Consider the following 20,011-nt stretch of genomic DNA (forward strand, 5'->3'; position numbering starts at 1 on the left):
GAAGCATTGGAATGCCTCCGCAGTGGAGTAAGCAAGCTTTTGTAGCAGAGCGACAACGTCCATTGGACTCTAATCGCCAATGCTGTGCCTGACAATAAACAGATGGTACGCCGGTTTTATCTGTGCCATCTTTTTTTCCTTTTCCTGACCTTCGTCCCGTATCATCACGGAGTCTGCATGTTAATCTGGATTCGGAGGTTTTAGTGGCGTAGGGCGGCCGGATTGCTTTTAAATCCTGGCCGCTTACTCACATTAATAACGCTCAGAAATCTAACTATAGAATAAAAATTCGTCGAAATCAAATAGTTTGTCAGAATCATTGTCAGAACCAAAGCGATAAAAATAAAAAAAGGAATCTAAAGGGAATTAAATGCACCTTTCCGAAATAATTTAGTTGGTCCGTTCGTTTACGTGTTTCGAAAACCGCGCAGTGACATGTCATCGACGTGAGTATAGTGACATAGTTAAAAGAGCAGCATCGGTGATTTTTTTATGTGCATCGACTGGTAGCTTGTTGCAAAGAAGATTTCTGACAGATCCTTACTCTGTCCTTGTAATCGTTGATAATGCAAATCATTTTTCTGACTTTCTTATATACCGTAATTAGCATTCTAATATTCAGAAAAGAATAATATGCTACTTTTTTGTTCCAGATTCCTGTCTCTTGACGGGAGCTATCGACTATGCAGGTGGCTCTGTGTCCTCGGATGATTGTAAAGGTAGGGACGACCATTTTTTTCGATCTGCCATCCGCTCTTTCGATACCTTTATGATATCCTCTTTCACCTTTAGTGATACCCTCCTACGACATCATTTTGTCACAATATTTCGATAGGCCCTCTTGCTATATTCTGTAACGGGAATCCAACAGCAAACAACTGAGGCCTGCGCTCCACTTACACGAAGAAAACTAGAAAATCTATCGAAATACTTCGTGTAATTGGTACCATTAACTCGATTGAAAACTCGAAAATCGGAAGACTAAAGCAGGAAAAAAAACAAATTAAAAAAAAAGAGAGGAAATCTGGTCCAAAATTGAGCTGGTCGGTAAATGTTACCAACATAGACCATTATAGGTAGATGATCAGGATGACATAGATTTAGTAGAAACAGAGAGATAGATGACGACCACCAGGGTCAGACATCTTGAGGCAAACTGTGGGAACGCTCTGCACATATTATGCCCTATGCATAAGATAGTCGAGAGAACTGAGGGAGATTATTGCACCTAGATGGGGTCCTCAAGAGAAAAAAACAGTTTTTAAAATTTATTGATGTATGTTAAAACGTCAGGTTTCTTTACTTTATTTGCAGAAATCGGAATTGTATGTTATCCTTTCGATAACAGGCATTTATTTTTTAAGTTAATAAAATTTCATTTAGAATAATAATTAAAATTTCATAACGCATTAGCCTTCTGCCACTGAAAGTGGCTGGCAGACTGAAAGGTTTTCAGTGTGTTTGTGGTGTTTGCGTAACGTGTACAATCATTCTGAGTATTCTGATTAATATATAGCTAAATGAGTATTTTTTTAGTAATTTTGACTTTGAGAAGGCTTTCTGTCACAGCCAGTTTTGTGTCGTGAATATTTTTGGTTTTGTATTTGAGATTTAAGAGTTACCAACTTAACACTGTTTAGTAGCAGGCTGTAGCCTTCAGTTCCGACAGTCAGAGAGCAGGTATGTTTACGTTGTGAGTGCCTCTTCGGGTCTGTTCGTTTGACAAGCTACTGTGTAACGTTTTAAAGTACGTACCGTTGTGTATATAAGTTATTTGATTTGTAAGTCAGTTTCTCAGTATTTTGCCATCCCCTCTATCTTTCTTTGGGAACAGATCAGAGGACTTGTTAGTAAGCCCACAGCAGGTACAATGCAATTCTAAGCGACCTGCGGCTGAAATATACATGGTGAACCAGAACTCAATCGACAAACTTTCATGGGTTGTTCAGTGGTACTTTTCGAGTTTTTGGTGAACTGGGCTCACCGTCTCCGGGCGCTAGTTACAGAGTAATTATGTAAGTATGATTTATTGAGTTTGTTACTGCAGTTATGCTTGTTGCTCTGACACTACCTTCACAAAAGTGAAGAAGCCTCTAATATGCAATACGCAAAACAAGAATCGCCGTCTACAAAAGTGGTTTGATGAGGTTGCCGTCGGTGCGGGAACAGGTTAGCTTAGCGCCATTTCGCTGCTCTTCAATTGCATTCAGTGAATCCAGATTCGAGGTGCATAACGACCAACTCTTCATCAAAAAACCTATCCATAGTACTGCTGTGTATCACTGTTAACGTACAACTAACGCTGCCGGAAAACGAAACCGTAGTCAGAACCGAGCAATACTGTAAGCAAACTTAAGGGCAACGAGTTGCGGAGGCCATTAATGTTGTCAACGTTAGGTGCCATCAACGAAAGTAAACAAGACACACACCGCATACGGTCTGTATTTGCACTGTCGTGCACCATTTTCATTGCAGTAGAGTTACAAAACTAATTGGAACAAAAAACAAAACGAAAAACAATAACTCTACAGCCGGACGGGGTGGCCGAGCGGTTCTAGGCGCTACAGTCTGAAACCGCTCGACCGCTACGGTCGCAGGTTCGAATCCTGCTCGGGCATGGATGTTTGTGATGCCCTTAGGTTAGTTAGGTTTAAGTAGTTCTAAGTTCTAGGGGACTGATGACCTCAGAAGTTAAGTCCCATAGTGCTCAGAGCCAATAACTCTACAACGAATCGCCGAAGATCGTGAATCCCCTATACCAAAATGCTCAGAAGGTACCCTTGAACAACGTTGGAAATTTTGTCGGTTGTGTTCTGGCCTGCCCTGTATAGTAAAAAAGGTAATTTAAGTTCAACAGTTTTCATAAAAAAATCGCTTCACGAGAATTTGTGTAAAATAGCAATTGTTTGTGTTCTTCCGTGTAAATGGTTCTTCTACTTTTTACCTCGCAATCGACTGAAATACACTCCTCATTATTCAGTGAACCAGGCCGTTTCTTGTTTGTTTAACGGCAGTGAATATAACTCAGGTACTTGTAGATGCACTTGTCAAACAGCAGCAGCCATATGCAGTTCTTACCGGCTGCATGACAGGCAGCCGTCGGCGTGATTGTACGCGGCCGGTGGCCTGCATAACGACCACCCACGCTGGCGGTTAGCCGGCAGGCTTGCACCAGCTGTTTGTCAGCCAACAGAGGCGATCCACATGTCGCGCCCTTCGTGTATCCGCCGCTGATGCGACATTAATTCAGTTACTGCAGGGTATCCGTTGCTGACACCAGACTACTTTTGCCCAAGATCTGCACCTGTCCCTAACACTAACAAGAAGAAGAAGCGGTAAACATTACCAGTCTTCTGGGTTCGAAAAGTGAATATATAGGTACCATAGAGCTAGTTGGTACAGAAGTTTGTTCTTACTGGGGCTGTAATTGCACTATTAATAACTTCATATGTTTTTGGTTGCGGGTTTACCGAACCCAGCTCACGTTTCTAAAAGTAAACATAGCCTGCCAACCAAGGAAAATACCCTGACAAGCTGCCAGAAGATATGGATGCAAGTGGCACATCCCACAGAAAGTGATCAGAGAGAATGTGAATGTAACGAACTATTCTTGGTATTCGACATGGACTGCCTCCATATGCAGCATTACGATAGTTCTAATTTAGAAATGTGTGCACAGTTAATTGGTTCAACACAATTTAGATAAACTAACAATACCCATATATGATCAACAAGGCATGACAAAACTTTAAACAGTCTGCGTTCGTCATATAAAGCCCAAACGTTTTCCACATTTGATGAGGTATATAATTCTAAATTCCAAGTTGTTCAGAATACAACCAACAAACCCACTGATGATCTTGCAGAAAGTTTAAAATTTCTCACGTTTCTCTTTCGTGGTAATTTTTCATACAACGTCAGTCCATTGCTCCACAGGTTGAATGTTAGAATTACTTTCAAGACTGCTAACCCTCTAGGTAAATTTCTTGTAGGTAATAGCAAAAATAACAACAAATTTGCGACTGCATAATGGTGGTAAATTCCTGTGGGACCAAACTGCTGATGTCATCGGTCCCTAGGCTTACACATTACTTAATCTAACTTAACTTACGCTAAGGACAGCACACATATCCATGGCCGAGGGAGGACTCCAACCTCCGGCGGGGGGAGCCGCGCGAACCGTGGAAAGGGGCCTGAGATCGCGCAACTCCCCGGTACTGCGACTGCAGGTATATTTAAAATTTGCCGTACTTACTATCAAGCTTTTTATATCGGCCAAACAGGCTGATAGCTCTTTGCCAGAATACACGGAGAATACGGAAACAAGAAAAAAATGTAGAAGATAAGTCTATTTTCACGTCGCAGATAATTCCAAATGACACTGCATTAGTATTATTGGCAAAAACGTTTCGAGTTCGCTCAAAAAGGAGAAGGACACTCTCACAGACGTCCTGGAAGAGAGGTAAATTTCAACTGTGTGCACCACAGGTATACTAGAATTCTTAATGAACACAAAAACTTTTTTCTCCTTGATGCTTTACAGAATGTTTTCGATGTTTTGAAATTCTAGTGCAATCAGTTATCACGGAACAGCATGTGTGACTCACACAACAGGCCACTCTCTGTACCTCATGCTTTGTGTTCTCTAAACAACGAGTTTGCGTGCAGAGATGCAGTTGCTGTTTCTACTTGTGTACTGCAGCTGTCTAACTTCGACTCTTCTTTCGTCTCTCCGAGCGTTGTCCCGCTGTCTTTACTCTTTTTCATATTACTGCTTTCTAGAGGTCTTTCTATTATGTATCCGTTTAAAACTTTTATATGCCATGTATTTCTGTGTTTTGTTTATCTTTAAAGTACTATACTTATGCCATTATTATTTGCTTCTCCCTGTGTATCTTCTCTGCCCTCTACAGGACCTACCTATACATTTTCAATCCCTCATATAAGCAGCGTCTTTTGAAATGTCTCATTAAACTGTGTGTGTGTGTGCTCTCGCGACAATATACGTGCAGATTCTAGTAATGTATTTTAAATTGTAAATGAGTTGCTATACAATATTATACAAAATGCATAACACTGTGCTGTTCATGATAATGTTATTTATTCTGCTACCAGTTTCGGATCTAAACCATCATCAGCGGCAGCTGTACACACACACACACACACACACACACACACACACACACACATACACACACACAAATTGGACAATCTGACAATGCCAAACGAAATACGAAAAACAGGAAAAAGCGTTAATCAATCGAAATACACAAAAAAATTATGAAAGATGTATCACATGACATACATGCTTCGACATCAGTTACCACTGTAAACATAATTGCCAATAAAAATAAAAAATTGTGACAAGGTTAAAACGTGATTGCATATTGACAAAAGGACAACATGTGATGTACAGCGATACAAGTCAAAGAGCTTCAAAGTCAAAGCTCTTCACCAAATCCGAAGACGTTGCCATTAAATACTTCTGTGGTAATCAGGTTACAAATTGAAATATTAACAGTCCTAAGTTTGATTGCTATTGCATAAAAACAGTAAAATAAAATATGAAGTAATAAAGTAACAGGTGTGATGAATGTAAGAGTATACAATATTTTACAATCCAGTCAAAAATGTAAGCATGTAAAATACTAACTACAGAGCAATCCATGAAATTAAAATCAGTCAAGCCATATGTGACAAAAACACTCATTAAAATAAATTAATACAAAGAAAATACAATTTTCAGGAGTGAAGGAAAATACAAAAGGAACATGGAATATATAGATGTAAAACATCTAAAATTTTATGCCTATGCCATGCCTGTGCCATAATCATACCATTTTTTGTATATGACGAAACATCGTGTACATCTAAACTGTTACACATTGATTAGAAGAATATGTCATCCAATGTGTACACAATCACAAAATGTAATTGAAATTCCATTTATCATACAGATTAAAATTAATATAGAGATATGGTATGAACCTACACTTTAACACATTGGTTAAAAATATTTCATCAACATTACTACATTGTCATAAGACGAAATTGAAAAGATCAATTAGGATACAAACAAAAATTAGTAAAGGAAGAACAATACTCAGTTACAAAACCAAAATACAGGGAAATAATCATATCGTATTACAATATTTTAATTGACAAAACCAGGGATACACTGTGAAAATAAGATAGGGCTTTTAAGCCTGAGTTTAAACAAATTGTAAAAGTAATATATCCGTCGAAATAATAAAATATTGTGGGGCAGTGGGGGCGTTTATAGGAGGGGGTTAAGGGAAAAGAATTTAATGTATGACAAAACTTACACTATCAAGATGTAAAAAATTAATATAGTAATAAAAAATACAAAAGTTCAGAACTGAGGGACATTGCCCCCACGAAGTTACGGAATTTGCAGAAATGAGAACAGACCCAGTCTAACATAAAAGGTATTTCGTATTAAAAAGTAAATAAAAATAGAACACAGATGCCAATGTACAGAAGTTGATCAGCATTAATGAGCAGAAAACCAAAACCATTGATGACTGTATTTTCATTAAGTCATGGTACTAACCATAAGTTGGGAATTCGGTTAAGGAAGATCATTTATAAAGAAGACAATGTTAATATTACATCAGTTTCGTAATAGGGAGAAAAGAAGTAAAGTGTAAAAAATGAAAATGTCTTCAGACTCGCTTCAATCTTGATAACCTGCAATTCTAGCAACAGTGGCCGATCTTACAACTGCGCCAGACGCTTGTTGTCTTATATAGACATTGCCGACCTCAGCGCCGTATTCTGCCTGTTTACGTATATCTGTATTTGAATACGCATGCCTAAATCAGTTTCTTTTGCGTTTCAGTGTATTGCGTTGTACTTTTTCTAAATTGTTAAAATAGTCAATGGAAAATGGCCATGGGAATCGAAGCCAGTCGTGATAATAAAAATAAAAATATAAGTGCAACTGGTGTGGTTATTTGGCTGTTTATAAATCTATTATTTGCAATCAATCTGTTAGAGTGGGCACTGCAGTCGCATGGCGATATTAATAGTTCGGACCTTTGACCGTTTGTCTGCACGACAGTTGACTCAAGATGGGCAAGTTGCGGGATACAAGCATGAGTGATGCTACGCTCATAGTATGCGATGCACAGGATGCACTGTATTCGAGACCGGGCGGGCACTGGACTTTATAGGTACACCACGATGTTGAGTGTATAATTTTTAGTGTCTCGATTTAGTGTAATCATCCGCCGCGTGGGACAGCGTGCTGATGGGGCTTCGGCAACAGCAACCTGTGAGTCGACAGCCATAACCGCCTCCTCGTTGAGGGACACAGAAGCTGTCGTCTCACACGTGTACCTGGAACCAGCGCACGTTAGAGTGTACAGCAATCAGAATGGCTCTAGGAACGCCATCAGTGGTACTCGAAGCTTGAAAATGGTTGCATGGATTTATGAGTCGCGGTACCGAGGACTGGGAAAGAGTACGATGGAGACCACATGAGGAGAAACATTCCGCCTCACAGTAGGGCACCGTTCAGGTGGGTCTTGGAAGTATTATCGAGTGGAAGGTGTTTACTTGGGATGAAACGGAGTCTCTGATATGTCAACCGTCGCCTTCCAACGGCGAATGATACAGGAAGCTACTTTCCGATCATGTGCATGCGTTTGTTCGGGTACACTGTAGAGCAGGCCGGTCACGACGTACCAAACTACACGCAGGCCCACGGCTCTGCCTGTCTGCGCTATGCTCGTTCCTTCTCGGAAGTACTCCATAGAGCGCGACATTTCATTTGGTATTGCGGTTTGAAATTTTTCGACCGGCACAAAACTCATTCTGTACCTTTCGCTGTTTGTTCTTGGTCTGAAGGACGTTCACAGGTCCACTGGATGTTTGCACGAAAAGAGGCAGTCTAGCGATATCTCGCCACAAGCCTTTAAAAATGAATGGGAAAGACAGAAGAGGGGGACGAGAATTTACAGTATCTATTATCCAGTCGCGTAAGAGACAGGTACTGCAAAGTTACTATGAAGCGATATTACAATACCATGCAGAACGAGTTTAAAGATTTCGTTGACAATGAAAGAGCAAAAATTTGCAACGATCGACAGACGGAATTCATTTTTCTGTAAATCAAGAAGCACTTTCTGCTAAATTTGTAGGCGCGGATCACGTGAAGAAATTGGTGGTACGAGTAGTAAAATATCTTATGTCGCACGCATTATTCGACTGTCAGTTGCAACAGTTCTTGATGGAATTGAACGACATGTATTATAGAGACTGTATTTTGCTGCGAAGTACTTTCGTCAAGTCAAGGGGCATGCCTGAAACGATTTTTCGATTTAAAAGTTTCTATTGTAGAATTTATTAAGGCAAAATGAGTGCAGGAACTAAAATTAGAACATTCGGAATGGAATGCAGACCTCGTATCGAATCAGAAAGAAGTTGTTTCTCATCTTCCACTGTCTTAGTGTGGGTAGTGCGCAGTCAAGTCCAACTAACTTGACTGCGCACTGCCCACACTAAGACAGTGGAAGATGAGAAACAACTTCTTTCTGAAGTAGAGCACTTGCCCGCGAAAGGCAAAGGTCCCGAGTTCGAGTCTCGGTCGGGCACACAGTTTTAATCTGCCAGGAAGTTTCATGTCAGCGCACACTCCGCTGCAGAGTGAAAATCTCATTCTGGGAACTTCTTTCTGATTCGAAAGGGAAACATTTATTAAGAAAATCGCGTTATGGAAGGGACACATTCCGACACAGTCCAGTTCCCTAAGCTCTCTATCGGTAAAGAAAACGCGAGATTTGAAGAATTCATTGTGCTCTTGCAATAATTACAAGGATAGTTTCCTAACGCTTTGAGGACATTATAAATCTGACATACATTTTGGAGCTGTTTTCGGTACCGTTTGCCGTTTCTGATGAAAGCGCCCCTGTGCATGTGCAGACGTAACTGATTGACTTGCAAGGTAATACCTGTTTTAATGACAAATTCTTTTATATTAAAACTGTCAAGGACGTCTACATTGCTTCCTCAGGTAGAGTTTTTAATTTCCCAAAATGAGTTTGCAAAACTGCTACAATATCTCCATCGACACGTTTGTGTGAAAGGCCGTTTTTCGACGATGAAACTAAATAAGTCACGTTTACGTGGCAACGTAATTCGAAAATATGTCAGCATCTGCCCGTACCCGTATGCCGACATCTGTACCAGATAAAAATTGTCTTCAGCGCGCCAAAAATACTGCAGATTTGTTTTATTTGTGATCTGTGTTGTTGAGAAATGTGGAATACAAAACCAAGTCGCATGCAGTGCGACTGCACTACAGTCTAAATGCGACGCGTTTGCAGTTTTCCCCTGTGCCCCTTCCACACGCACAGAACAGCGTGGCACGGCGGTGAGGGAAGTGTGAAGCGAGGCTGAGCGTGAGCGCTATGGCACTCGTGCAAGGGCATGGCCTGCGAGTGAAATATTGGCCGCTCTTGGTCTGCATCACTCCGCAAGTAATCTGTACCGTCAGCAAGACAGTCCAGTAACCAGTGTTCGATTTGTACTTTTACTAGTGGGGGGTATGTCTTAGGGGGTTAGTATAATTATATACGTTACTAGCTTGGACCGTGGCGTTACCCATGGTTAAACAGTTATTTATAAATAGATGTTAATGCTGAAACTCACTATTCACGCGTAAGCACTATCAGAAAAGCCATCCCTTGTTATATCTTTAAAAGTACTTTATAGGTAAAGTTTATTTACAAAATCATCTACATACAGATATACGAGAGGAATTCAAAAAGTAAAGGCACATTTGTGAAAAGCTGTACTTATTCTGATGATAGAAAACTGAAACATGCGTTATTTTTCTACATAACCTCCCTGGACTTCAATGCAGTTTTCCCGACGTTTTACGAGTTTTTTTACTTCATCAGAAAATACGTTTATCGGTTGGATCTGTAACCAATTTTGCACCGCAGCAATGACGTCGCCACTTTCAAATCTTCTTCCCTGTAGTGCTCCCGTTAAGGGTCCAAACATGTGAAAATCGCTTGGAGCCAGGTCTGGACTGTATGGTGGATGTTCCAGCACCTCGAATCTCAACTCCTTTATTGCGTCGGCTGTCCGTTTGGCAGAATGTGGGCGAGCGTTATCTTGCTGCAGGATGACACCTCTTCGCAGTTTTCCACGACGTTTGGATCTGATGGCAGGTTTTAGTTTCGTACGCAACGCATCACATCCACCATAAAATACAGACCTGGCTCTAAAGCCTCGTTTACGCTGGGGCGACGTCTTGCAACATTGCGGCATGCTACGGAAATGTGGCGTGCGTCGTCTTGTCGTTTAGTTGTAAATGTTTTGAAATACTTACCTACTACATAACACTTTTTCAAAATTAATAAGCATACATATTAATAGTAAGACTGTATTAAAAACTTTCAGTGTTCGGCTCCACAAATTTAAATTATATGTTAAGTTTTACTCCAGTGCGTGGGAAATAAACATCCCAGGTTGGGATACATAAACTAAAACCAGAGGAGGGGATGGTCTGATGCAGAGGGCGGGAAATCCCCCCAATCCCCCCCTGCAAATCGCACACTGCCAGTAACTCATCGCTCACATTTTGTGTGAGAATTATTAGCAGAACACTCAGTAACAGCGAAGGGGATTGTGTTTCATCAAGTCGCCCCCGCCTCCCACCCTAGTTCCGAACACCAGGTCACCTGTCTCCAAGTTATGTTGGGCACGTCTGGGACGCCATCGAACGAGATTTGCGTGAGTTGTACCCTTCACCGATCAATTTTCTTGAACTTTGAGTAGCGCCTGTGTACTCATGGATGATAATGTCTGAATACTTCTTTCGCTGTCTTATTAGTAGCATGACCCGCTGCCACCGCCATCATGATTCAAAGTTGTATTGTACGCAAATAAGTGGAAGACTTTGAGCCATTTTCTTGTGAGTGTGAGCACGGATTCACAAACCCTCTTCACAACGCAGCCTAACACTCCATCCCTGTTTCATCTCTATACGTAAATGAAATAATTTGACATTTATTTCTTAACATCGTCCATAAAAAAGTGGAATTAGAAACAACCGTCCATAAAAAAGTGGAATTAGAAACAACGATTTGTGAGCTGGCGCTTGAGTTTGGCCAGTACCTAATGAAAACGGTAACTTTCATGAAGCGTGAATGCAAATGTGTATTTTTTCAGTTTCAGGATACTATTATTCAATGGTATAATAAAGTTACATAGCCGGCCGTTGTGGCCGAGTGTCTCTAGGCGCTTCAGTCCGGAACCGCTCTGCTGCTACGGTCTCAGGTTCGAATCCTGCCCTGGGCATGGATGTGTGTGATGTCCTTAGGTTGGTTAGGTTAAAGTAGTTCTAAGTCTAGGGGACTGATGACGTCGGATGTTAAGTCCCATAGTGCTCAGAGCCATTTGAACCAATAAAGGTACATACCGTAAATACATATTCACAATTATTATTCGTTCAAGATGTTATTCTCTTAAAATAGACAACTATTACCATCTGTTTATAACACATGGAAAGCTATTGCAGAACTAAACTGGAAACTTGAATTGTAATCTTGCGAAATATACATGTAGGAAAAGATAATGGAGTTTGTCACAGAAAAGCTTCGGATATGATCGTAACAAAAAACAGTGACAGTAAACTTTTACTAAATTTCGTAATCTAAGCAGCTGTAACTGCTACTCAGTTATCGTCTACCATCTAACAACAAATTGACAGAGCAACAAATTCATTTTTCGGTTTGTGTTTGGCCATCGTTCAGAAGTTTGCTGTGCTTGACGTCCAACATTTTTCTAAGGTCACCAGCTACTCCGTTTCCATTCTTTCGTCTTCTATTTCATTCTTTTTCTGTTAGCACTCATAACTGGGTGTAGAGGTAATATGTAAGGAGCAGTGTGACTTCAAAAGGTGTGACCGCATACAATGACTTTTGTCACCCAATGTATGTACGCGCAGAAGAAATATGCTCACCACGGAATAAGATGCGTCGAAATATTGTCAGTTGTAAGTTTGGATGGCAGGAGTGAGTGTGCCTTGACGTTTCTTTCGTTAGGTGTATTGTTCTTTCCGCTTGCGGTGCGCGGCAGTGAAACGCCCGGCACGACAGAGCCGACTGCAGGCCAGGCCGCCAGCTTCCTCGTGCCAAATTAGCCGCCTGCCGCAGACGTGCTATGCAGATGCGGGGAGGCGGCGGCGTGGAATTTCCTGCGGCAGGGTGAGGCGGGTCCGGTTCTGTTCCTGCGGCGTCCCCTCCCCTCCGCCCGTCTCACTCTTTGTGGCGGCGCCCACTCAGGCCCTAGCCACAGCCCAGCTACCTGCTCGCCCGCCTGTTGCACTTTTTGTCTGCTGCGCAGTGTTGCCAACTGACTCGATGCACCTCCGCCTGGCACGCATACCCTCACGCGGCGGCCTGCGCTGGTCTTCCCTGTTGGGCGCACTAGCGACAGCTTTCGTTCAGATTCCAAGTTCCTCCGCATTCATTAGTAACCGTGTCAAGGCCCTAGAGCTGTTTCCTCCTTTGTCTAACCCCTGCATTCTCCCTTCCTGTACTGCACAACGAACGTAACTTTCCGGTTGTGTTACAATACTAATTCTCACATTTTTAGCCTACGTACTGTCCAAATAAGGAAATGTGCTTTCATCTGCTTGTGAGTTAACAGGGACGATCAAAAAGTTTCCGTTCGAACGTCACACTAATCCCTTGTCTACATATGGATGCCCGGTACGCGCATCGAGCTCGTGCTGTGTTGAATTACCTTACAGCAACGTCCTCACACGAAAACTCTCTTATATCCCGTTATGTTACACATAACGTTGGGGTTGTTCAGTCTATTCAGTGAAACCGCTAAATGTGTCACTTTGCAGAACGTCTGTATAAACTCTCAACCTCTTGTGTTATTTAGAACATATCTGGACCTATGTTAATCTTGCTGTCTTAAGTTTAGTACCGTACACCTCTGAACCCGACAAACAAAATATACATCAGGGTCAGAGTGATCAATATCTGTTTTATGCAGTTAATCTTCGGCGGCTCACAACTATTTATTGAGAACATGCGTTGACTGGACGGGCTCCTGAGCCACTGCAGTACCTCTTCCTTTCCTGTGCTTCAATCTTACTTTCTATATCTTTATCAGACTTTGTCTGTGGGACACATTTCGTCCGTAGGACAGATGTCTTGGTGACAACCTAGCTTCTCTGTGGGACTTCAAATTACAGCTTTTCCCACTTTGTTGATTTATTTTACAACTCTTGTTTCTGGTTACTCATAAATGGCCCCCCACGTCCGGGTTCGATCTCCACTTTTCAGCCGTGTGGGCAAGGTCGCCCAGTACACAACATGGTTGACAGTCCTCGTGGAGGTCAACCTCTGCCCATGAAGGGATCACACTATTGGTGCCGGAGTCATTACCTCCCTACACATGCCGAGATGTAGGTGCCTGTCCGTTTGGGAGCACAAACTCTGGGTATTGGCCATCAAGCCATGTGGACATAGCTCTGGCTGGGTGGGACCCTTAGGCAGTGCCCGCGTCGTTGGAGGAGGCAGCATCATGGTGGATATCTAGGCAGAGAAGGCTACGGCGATCCCTTCAGACAGACTTAAATGCTTCATTGCAGGTCGTTATGACCTCAAGAACTTTTCTACCTTGGCTACGCCGTGGGAGGAAAGTAAGTTCAAACGAACTGCAAAAACTTTCCCCTCAGTTCCTGGTTTGCACGCAAACATCTAGACGATTCTTTGTAAATAACAGCGAAAATATATTTGGAGAAATCTTTTCCTTAGCAAACTGTGAAGTTGTTCCGTCATAATTAAAACAGCAAATCCTACCAAGTCCTGATAATTATTCTTTTGCAACAAATTTGGAAGTTCACTTGCCACCTTAAAACCCCATAAGAGCCTGATCATGGGACAGTGTTGTATTTTTCTCTGGGACTTAACGCTGTAAATGGATGAGGAATTACGTAAAAACTTGCAGAAGCAAGGGATCAAATTCTTATGCCAGGCAACAAGGTTGACAAAGGGCATTCATCCTCACTAAAAAACTGGGATAGTCACTGATGTGACGTGGAGCTGTATTCTACACTTTGGGCATATGCCTTACTGTTGTACAAACAACCCAGTTTGTGAAGGCTAATGGTCAGCTTCTTCATGAAAACTCGCCAGAAGAGCAACCACTGTTCCGTGTCTGTTGTGGAGACCATAACCCTCTGCTATTCCTGATGTCTGATGCCTTAGTTAAGCAACACACAATACAGGGTCTTAGGGTCTTTGATGACCTGTCTATTCTGAAGCGTGGAAAAAGTACCATCGCTTATATCAGTCCATTGGTATCAAACTTTGCCACTCTCTCTCTCTCTCTCTCCAGGTCATCAACTACTTATTCCCTGCTTTCCCTCATTGCTGACCTCTGTAGTCGTGCAAGTAAATTAGCCTGTGGCAGAGAGAGGGTCTCCCCTCTTGTGGTGCACACAACCAGAGAAGCAGCTTGCTCTTCTGGTATCTACATGGCAATGCTTCCTTTACAGTTCCCTATCTCCAGAAATCTTCATGCAGGCCAGTGACCAAACACGAGCCAGTGACTGAAGGACCCATAGACTATGAGCCCCATGGCAGCCTACTCTGGTTCCCATCCCAACAGAGGATAGGCCGTCTAGGCAGTTAAAGGGAAAAGAAGATATCTCAGGAGAAGTCTACTCCAGCGACTGAAGAGGTGCTAGATCCTACCACGCCATCGGACTCTGAACCTATGTTTGTCAATGTTACACCTCTACTGATGATAGTCAGTGATCCAAAGGCGCGACGTTTCCTCTTGGCACCTTTACACCTAACCAGGATGCCCTTTGTTGTGTCTAGGAATCCTACATACTCGGTTCGCTAGACAACCAATCAAACAACTCGTATCAATGAGTTTTGTTACAACAAGACAAGTACTTAACTTTGATCTGAGAATTCTTTTAGTTCTTTATACATGACCATCCACAAGTTCAATTACACAGATGTGTCACAAGCAAAGGGCGACATACAAAATAATCAGTCTTCTTCAGAACAGACAAACACATGTAACACTTCTGATCCTAGCTACTGCTACTAACAAAAGTCTATCAACTGAACTGTAGTGACAGCTGATCTTTAACTGTGCTACGTAGAGATTGCTAATGATAGAGGCTACAATGCGTCAGTTAACGAAGTAGCTAACGTTGAAGCTGCTATCGAAGTGGGCTCCCACCATCGGGCGCGACCCTTACTGCATGTCGTCTTCATCTAGGGGCCGCTGCTGTCGCGTTATCGTCCTGGAGGGAGGTCGTTTAGCGTGCGATTGGCTGACCGATTCTCACAGCCTTCTCGTCTCTGTCGTTCCCGAATGACGTGCCGCCGCTGACTTCACTCCGTAACACCCTTAACATGATAATTCAGTGGACCTGCAATGGATATTACTGTCAATGCTGATATGCAACAACTAATATCATACTGTTCCGTGACTTGCATTGCTCTCCAAGAAATGCATGAGCATTCACCAATTGTGTGATGTTACCATACTGGGCCTGAGAGCATATCTGGATGGGTTTGTTCGTAGCTTCACACGGATGTCTTCTGTTGGCGAATTCCCCTCCATGCCACGTAGGAATCGATAACAGCGCGAGTGCAAAAATTCTCCAGCGATCACTATCTACAATGCCTGTTCTCCTCTCCCCCCCCCCCACTCCCTTTCCAGGCCAGGCAGGGCAGTTACTTACTTTGGGATGGCTCCTTAATTCAAGAACTCTCCCCCTTTTCTCCTACTTGCAGATTTCAATGCACACCACTCTCTGTGAGCAAAGTACCATGTCACCTGATATGGACCGAATGATTGACTAACTTTTTTCTTATCTTGACCTGTCTCTCCTATGTGTCGGTACTCCCACTCACTTTAATGCCACTCATGGCATGTTTTAGACTATCAACCTCTTGATCTCTCCCACCAGTCTCGTGGCTTTTCTACAGTGGTCACTGTGCAACAATCTCTGTGTCAGTGGTCACTTTCCTGTCACTTCTTTGTCATTGTCTGATAGACTAATTGTCACGTTGGGCTCTACAAAAGGCCAACTGGCAGTTGCATACCCCTTCTGCACCTTCGTTTCCTCTCCGTCAACTTGCATAGATGAGGTTGTAGGAAATGTCTCTGTCCCTTTCGTCCGTGCTGTTGGAATTGCTTTCGCCTTTTCTATGTGGTCCTCCATCAGTGTCACGTCCCGTGATGGACCAAACACATTGGTACAACGATTCAAAAACATCCTTCACAGACCCCCTGCGTCACTTCTATGCGGCTCTGTGCAAAGGCTCACTTCCCTCCTTGGGAACATATACTCTACATCATATCTGTGAGCCAAGCTGCAAAGTCTACTGGGTCGCCAAAGATCAACAACCGTTCTGGGTCTTTGCCTTCAACGTCGTATTTCTACTGCTGAATTGGTTCTTGCTGAGTACCTTGTGAACCACTTCGCGACAGTGTTTGCATACTCTGCGTGTTCAGCTACCTTATTATTGCAAAAAAGCAAGTTGAAGACATCACCTATCCTTTACCCTCTGTAACCATTAAGTACATAATGAACCTATCACTGACTGAAAACTGCTTCATGATCTTGTCTCGTCCCACGATATGGCCTAGGCCCTGATGAGATTCATAACCAGATGGTTAACATTTGACTCAGGTTCTTAACCATATTTGGCTAGAAGGGCTTTGTCCTTCGCAGCAGAGAGTATCATCATTCTATTCCAGCCAGGCACAAACCCAACGTACATCGATAGCTTCCAATCAATTAGCCTCTGAAAAATGGTTGAAAGAGGATGGTAGCCTGATTATTATGTCGGGTTCTCGAATCAGGGGACCTTTCGTCTGTGGTTTTCAGGCTAAACGATACATAACCAACTATTTGGTTAGATTAAAAACAGCAATCCGACAGAGGTTTTGTGTGTGTGTGTGTGTGTGTGTGTGTGTGTGTGTGTGTGTGTGTGTGTGTGAGTGGGTGGGTGTGTGGGTGGGGGCACTGACATCTTACTGCAGCGTTTCAGACTTGTATAGGGCACAAGACACCTCTTGGCATCATCATGTTTAACTTACTCGTCATTACTGGGGTTTTTTATGCGCCATACCAATATTTATTCGTCAGTTTTTATCCCTCAGTTCTTTCAGATTAGATTTGATACATTACTTGGCTCCTCATGAGTCAAAGAGACTGGCATCCAGCAGGGCACTGTACTGAGTGTTATACTCTTCCTCGTTGCCATGACTTTGGTATAGCTCCCAATCTGTAGTCGTGGCTGAACACCAGCTTCTAAGAGCCATCTGAAGGGCCTCCTTTCCAGTGGCATCCAGTTTTCTCCTAACACTCCTCGGGTACCCAGTCTGTAGATGATGATAAACAGAACCCCTATTTTTTTGACCCATCTTTCATAAGAAGCTGACGTGGCTACCATACGACCGTTTCCTAATCATCCAACTTATTGATTTTTTTTTTTTTTTTTGTATAAGGAGTATCGACTCCTGGCGCTAGCCCTATGGTAGATCTCCCAGTCGGAAAGTACCTCGAGACCTTTTGCTGAGATCTCTATCTATCCCCCTTAAGAGTGTATTCCCGAGTAATTCCGTACACTCCTTCTTAGTTAGTATTTTAAAAAATGGTTCAAATGGCTCTGAGCAGTATAGGACTTAACTTCTGAGGTCATCAGTCCCCTAGAACTTACAACTACTTAAACTGAAGTAACCTAAGGACATCACACATATCCATGCCCGAGGCAGGATTCGAACCTGCGACCGTAGCGGTCGCGCAGTTCCAGACTGAAGCGCCTAGAACCGCTCGGCCACTCTTGCCGGCCAGTTGTATCCAGACCACGAATTAGGACCAATCTATTTCAGTGTCTAGGGATTTTTGGCATCTGTTCCACTCAAATCTTCAGAGAGTGCTTCACGCTGCTACAATCTATTTCACCAAGGGCTGTAAGACCATGAATAGGACGAAATATGCTTTTACTTCTCTCACCAGTCAGGAACAACATTCGTTCTCAGGTACTTGTATTGTTTTTACGGCGGTGCGGATAGCCAGTAACAGAGCCTTACGCTTTATTAAACAGATAGCACTCGACCAATTTATAATTTGTAGTGACTCCAGGATACTGGTCGAAGTTGCTCCTGTCTCCCTGTGATATCTGCTATTCACGATCTTCTCTCTGAGCTTAGATATACTACCTGCTCAGTTGTTTTCCTCTGGATCCCAAGACACTTGTACATCCTGAGGAATGAACTGGAAGAGCGTTTGGCTAAAGAAGCAATTATTAGCCCAATCTTTGCTTTGACGATCCCAGTCCCGAAATTTCAGATGCAGATAAGGCCTCTACTCACTTGGAGACGCAACAACATCTGATGGATTACCACCCACTCTAGTAAATTCCGATCTATCAAGCAGACGATGTCTGCATGACGTTCCTCCCAGAAGGGACCCATCTTCCCTTGTCGCCTCAGCATCGGTCATACCGAACTAACTCACAGTATTGTCGTAAGTAATGAGCCACTGCCATGAGCCTTACAGACAGCAGTTCACTTCCTGGTGGAATAACCCCTCCCCCTGCCGGGGTTCTTGAATTTCCACACCAAGCATAGCCTTCCAGATTCTTGACATTTAATATTGGTGGACGAGCTATGAACAGTTGAAATGGCTTTTTGTTTCCTCCGAGGAAATTGTAGTTGGGTCAGGGTAGGGTTAGTTGGTAGTAAGGTGTCTCCCGCTGCAAATTGGAACCCTGCCTCCTTCGGTTCCCGGGTTCGATTCCCGGCGGGGTCAGGGATTTTCTCTGCCTCGTGATGGCTGGGTGTTGTGTGCTGTCCTTAGGTTAGTTAGGTTTAAGTAGTTCTAAGTTCTAGGGGACTGATGACCATAGCTGTTAAGTCCCATAGTGCTCAGAGCCATTTGAACCTGCCTCCTTCGCAAGCCGCCCTGACCATCTTTTTACTGTTTTTAATTACCACTAATTGCGTGTAGCCCTTTTCCCTACAGCATCCATTTTTGATGTTTTGGGAGTGTTCCTTCATATAGCACTCATTGTAGTTTGCATGTCAAAATGGCTCTGAGCACTATGGGACTCAACTGCTGAGGTCATTAGTCCCCTAGAACTTAGAACTAGTTAAACCTAACTAACCTAAGGACATCACAAACATCCATGCCCGAGGCAGGATTCGAACCTGCGACCGTAGCGGTCTTGCGGTTCCAGACTGCAGCGCCTTTAACCGCACGGCCACTTCGGCCGGCTGTAGTTTGCATGTCACTGTTTAATAATTAATAATAATAATAATAAATTACCATTTGAAGTAACTATGTTATTACAGCTCGAATTTAATAACTTTGTAACTGACAGATTTCATTTGCGGGTGTAGTGTCGCTGATGTGCAGCCAGTTGCGCCTAAAATGCTGTCCGTGGCAGGGAGATCAGACTAAACTGGAGAGACTATTCAAAGGCGTCTCGGCATAGAAAACTGTGACGGCGTTCGGCGGTTGGCGAGGGCATTCGGGGTTGTTAGTACTGCGTGTGTTTGCGACTTTCCAGGGATTCTCTCATTCATGTACTAACTAAACCTAGGTAGCGTAACGTAGTATCAGTAAACAGTAATTTCTCCTGTTTAGTTGAACGATTTGACAGCTTGCCCCAAGCTATCATGACAGCTGTGACATATTGCTTCACGGTTTGGCATCATGGAGTAGTCTTTCCAGTTTAGTATTCAGCACACTGTTGCATTCACTTGTATATATACTTACAAAGCAGGAAACATGAGGAAGTGGCGCTCGAGAAGGAACTAATAGTGTCTGGCGGCTGACAGACTCCTTTTTCAAATTTTCTTTCACAAAGGAGGATCTAAGTCAACAGCCTCACTTTAATTCCCGTACCACTCGAGAGTTTAGTGATGTAAGTATTAATGTCAGTGGCGATGAGAAATAGCTAAAATTGTTAAAACT

General features: G+C 42.9%; 1 protein-coding gene across 1 annotated transcript in view; it reads left to right on the forward strand.

Moving 5' to 3' along the window:
* Positions 1-20,011, forward strand: part of LOC126253284 (nuclear hormone receptor FTZ-F1) — a 1,090,123-nt gene that overhangs the window by 264,868 nt on the left and 805,244 nt on the right. Inside the window, exon 2 of the mRNA XM_049954520.1 lies at positions 654-719. Coding sequence (XP_049810477.1) covers positions 654-719 — 66 coding nt within the window. The remainder of the gene's footprint in view (positions 1-653; positions 720-20,011) is intronic.

The sequence above is a fragment of the Schistocerca nitens genome, chromosome 1 (assembly GCF_023898315.1).
Source record: "Schistocerca nitens isolate TAMUIC-IGC-003100 chromosome 1, iqSchNite1.1, whole genome shotgun sequence".
Taxonomy (NCBI): domain Eukaryota; kingdom Metazoa; phylum Arthropoda; class Insecta; order Orthoptera; family Acrididae; genus Schistocerca; species Schistocerca nitens.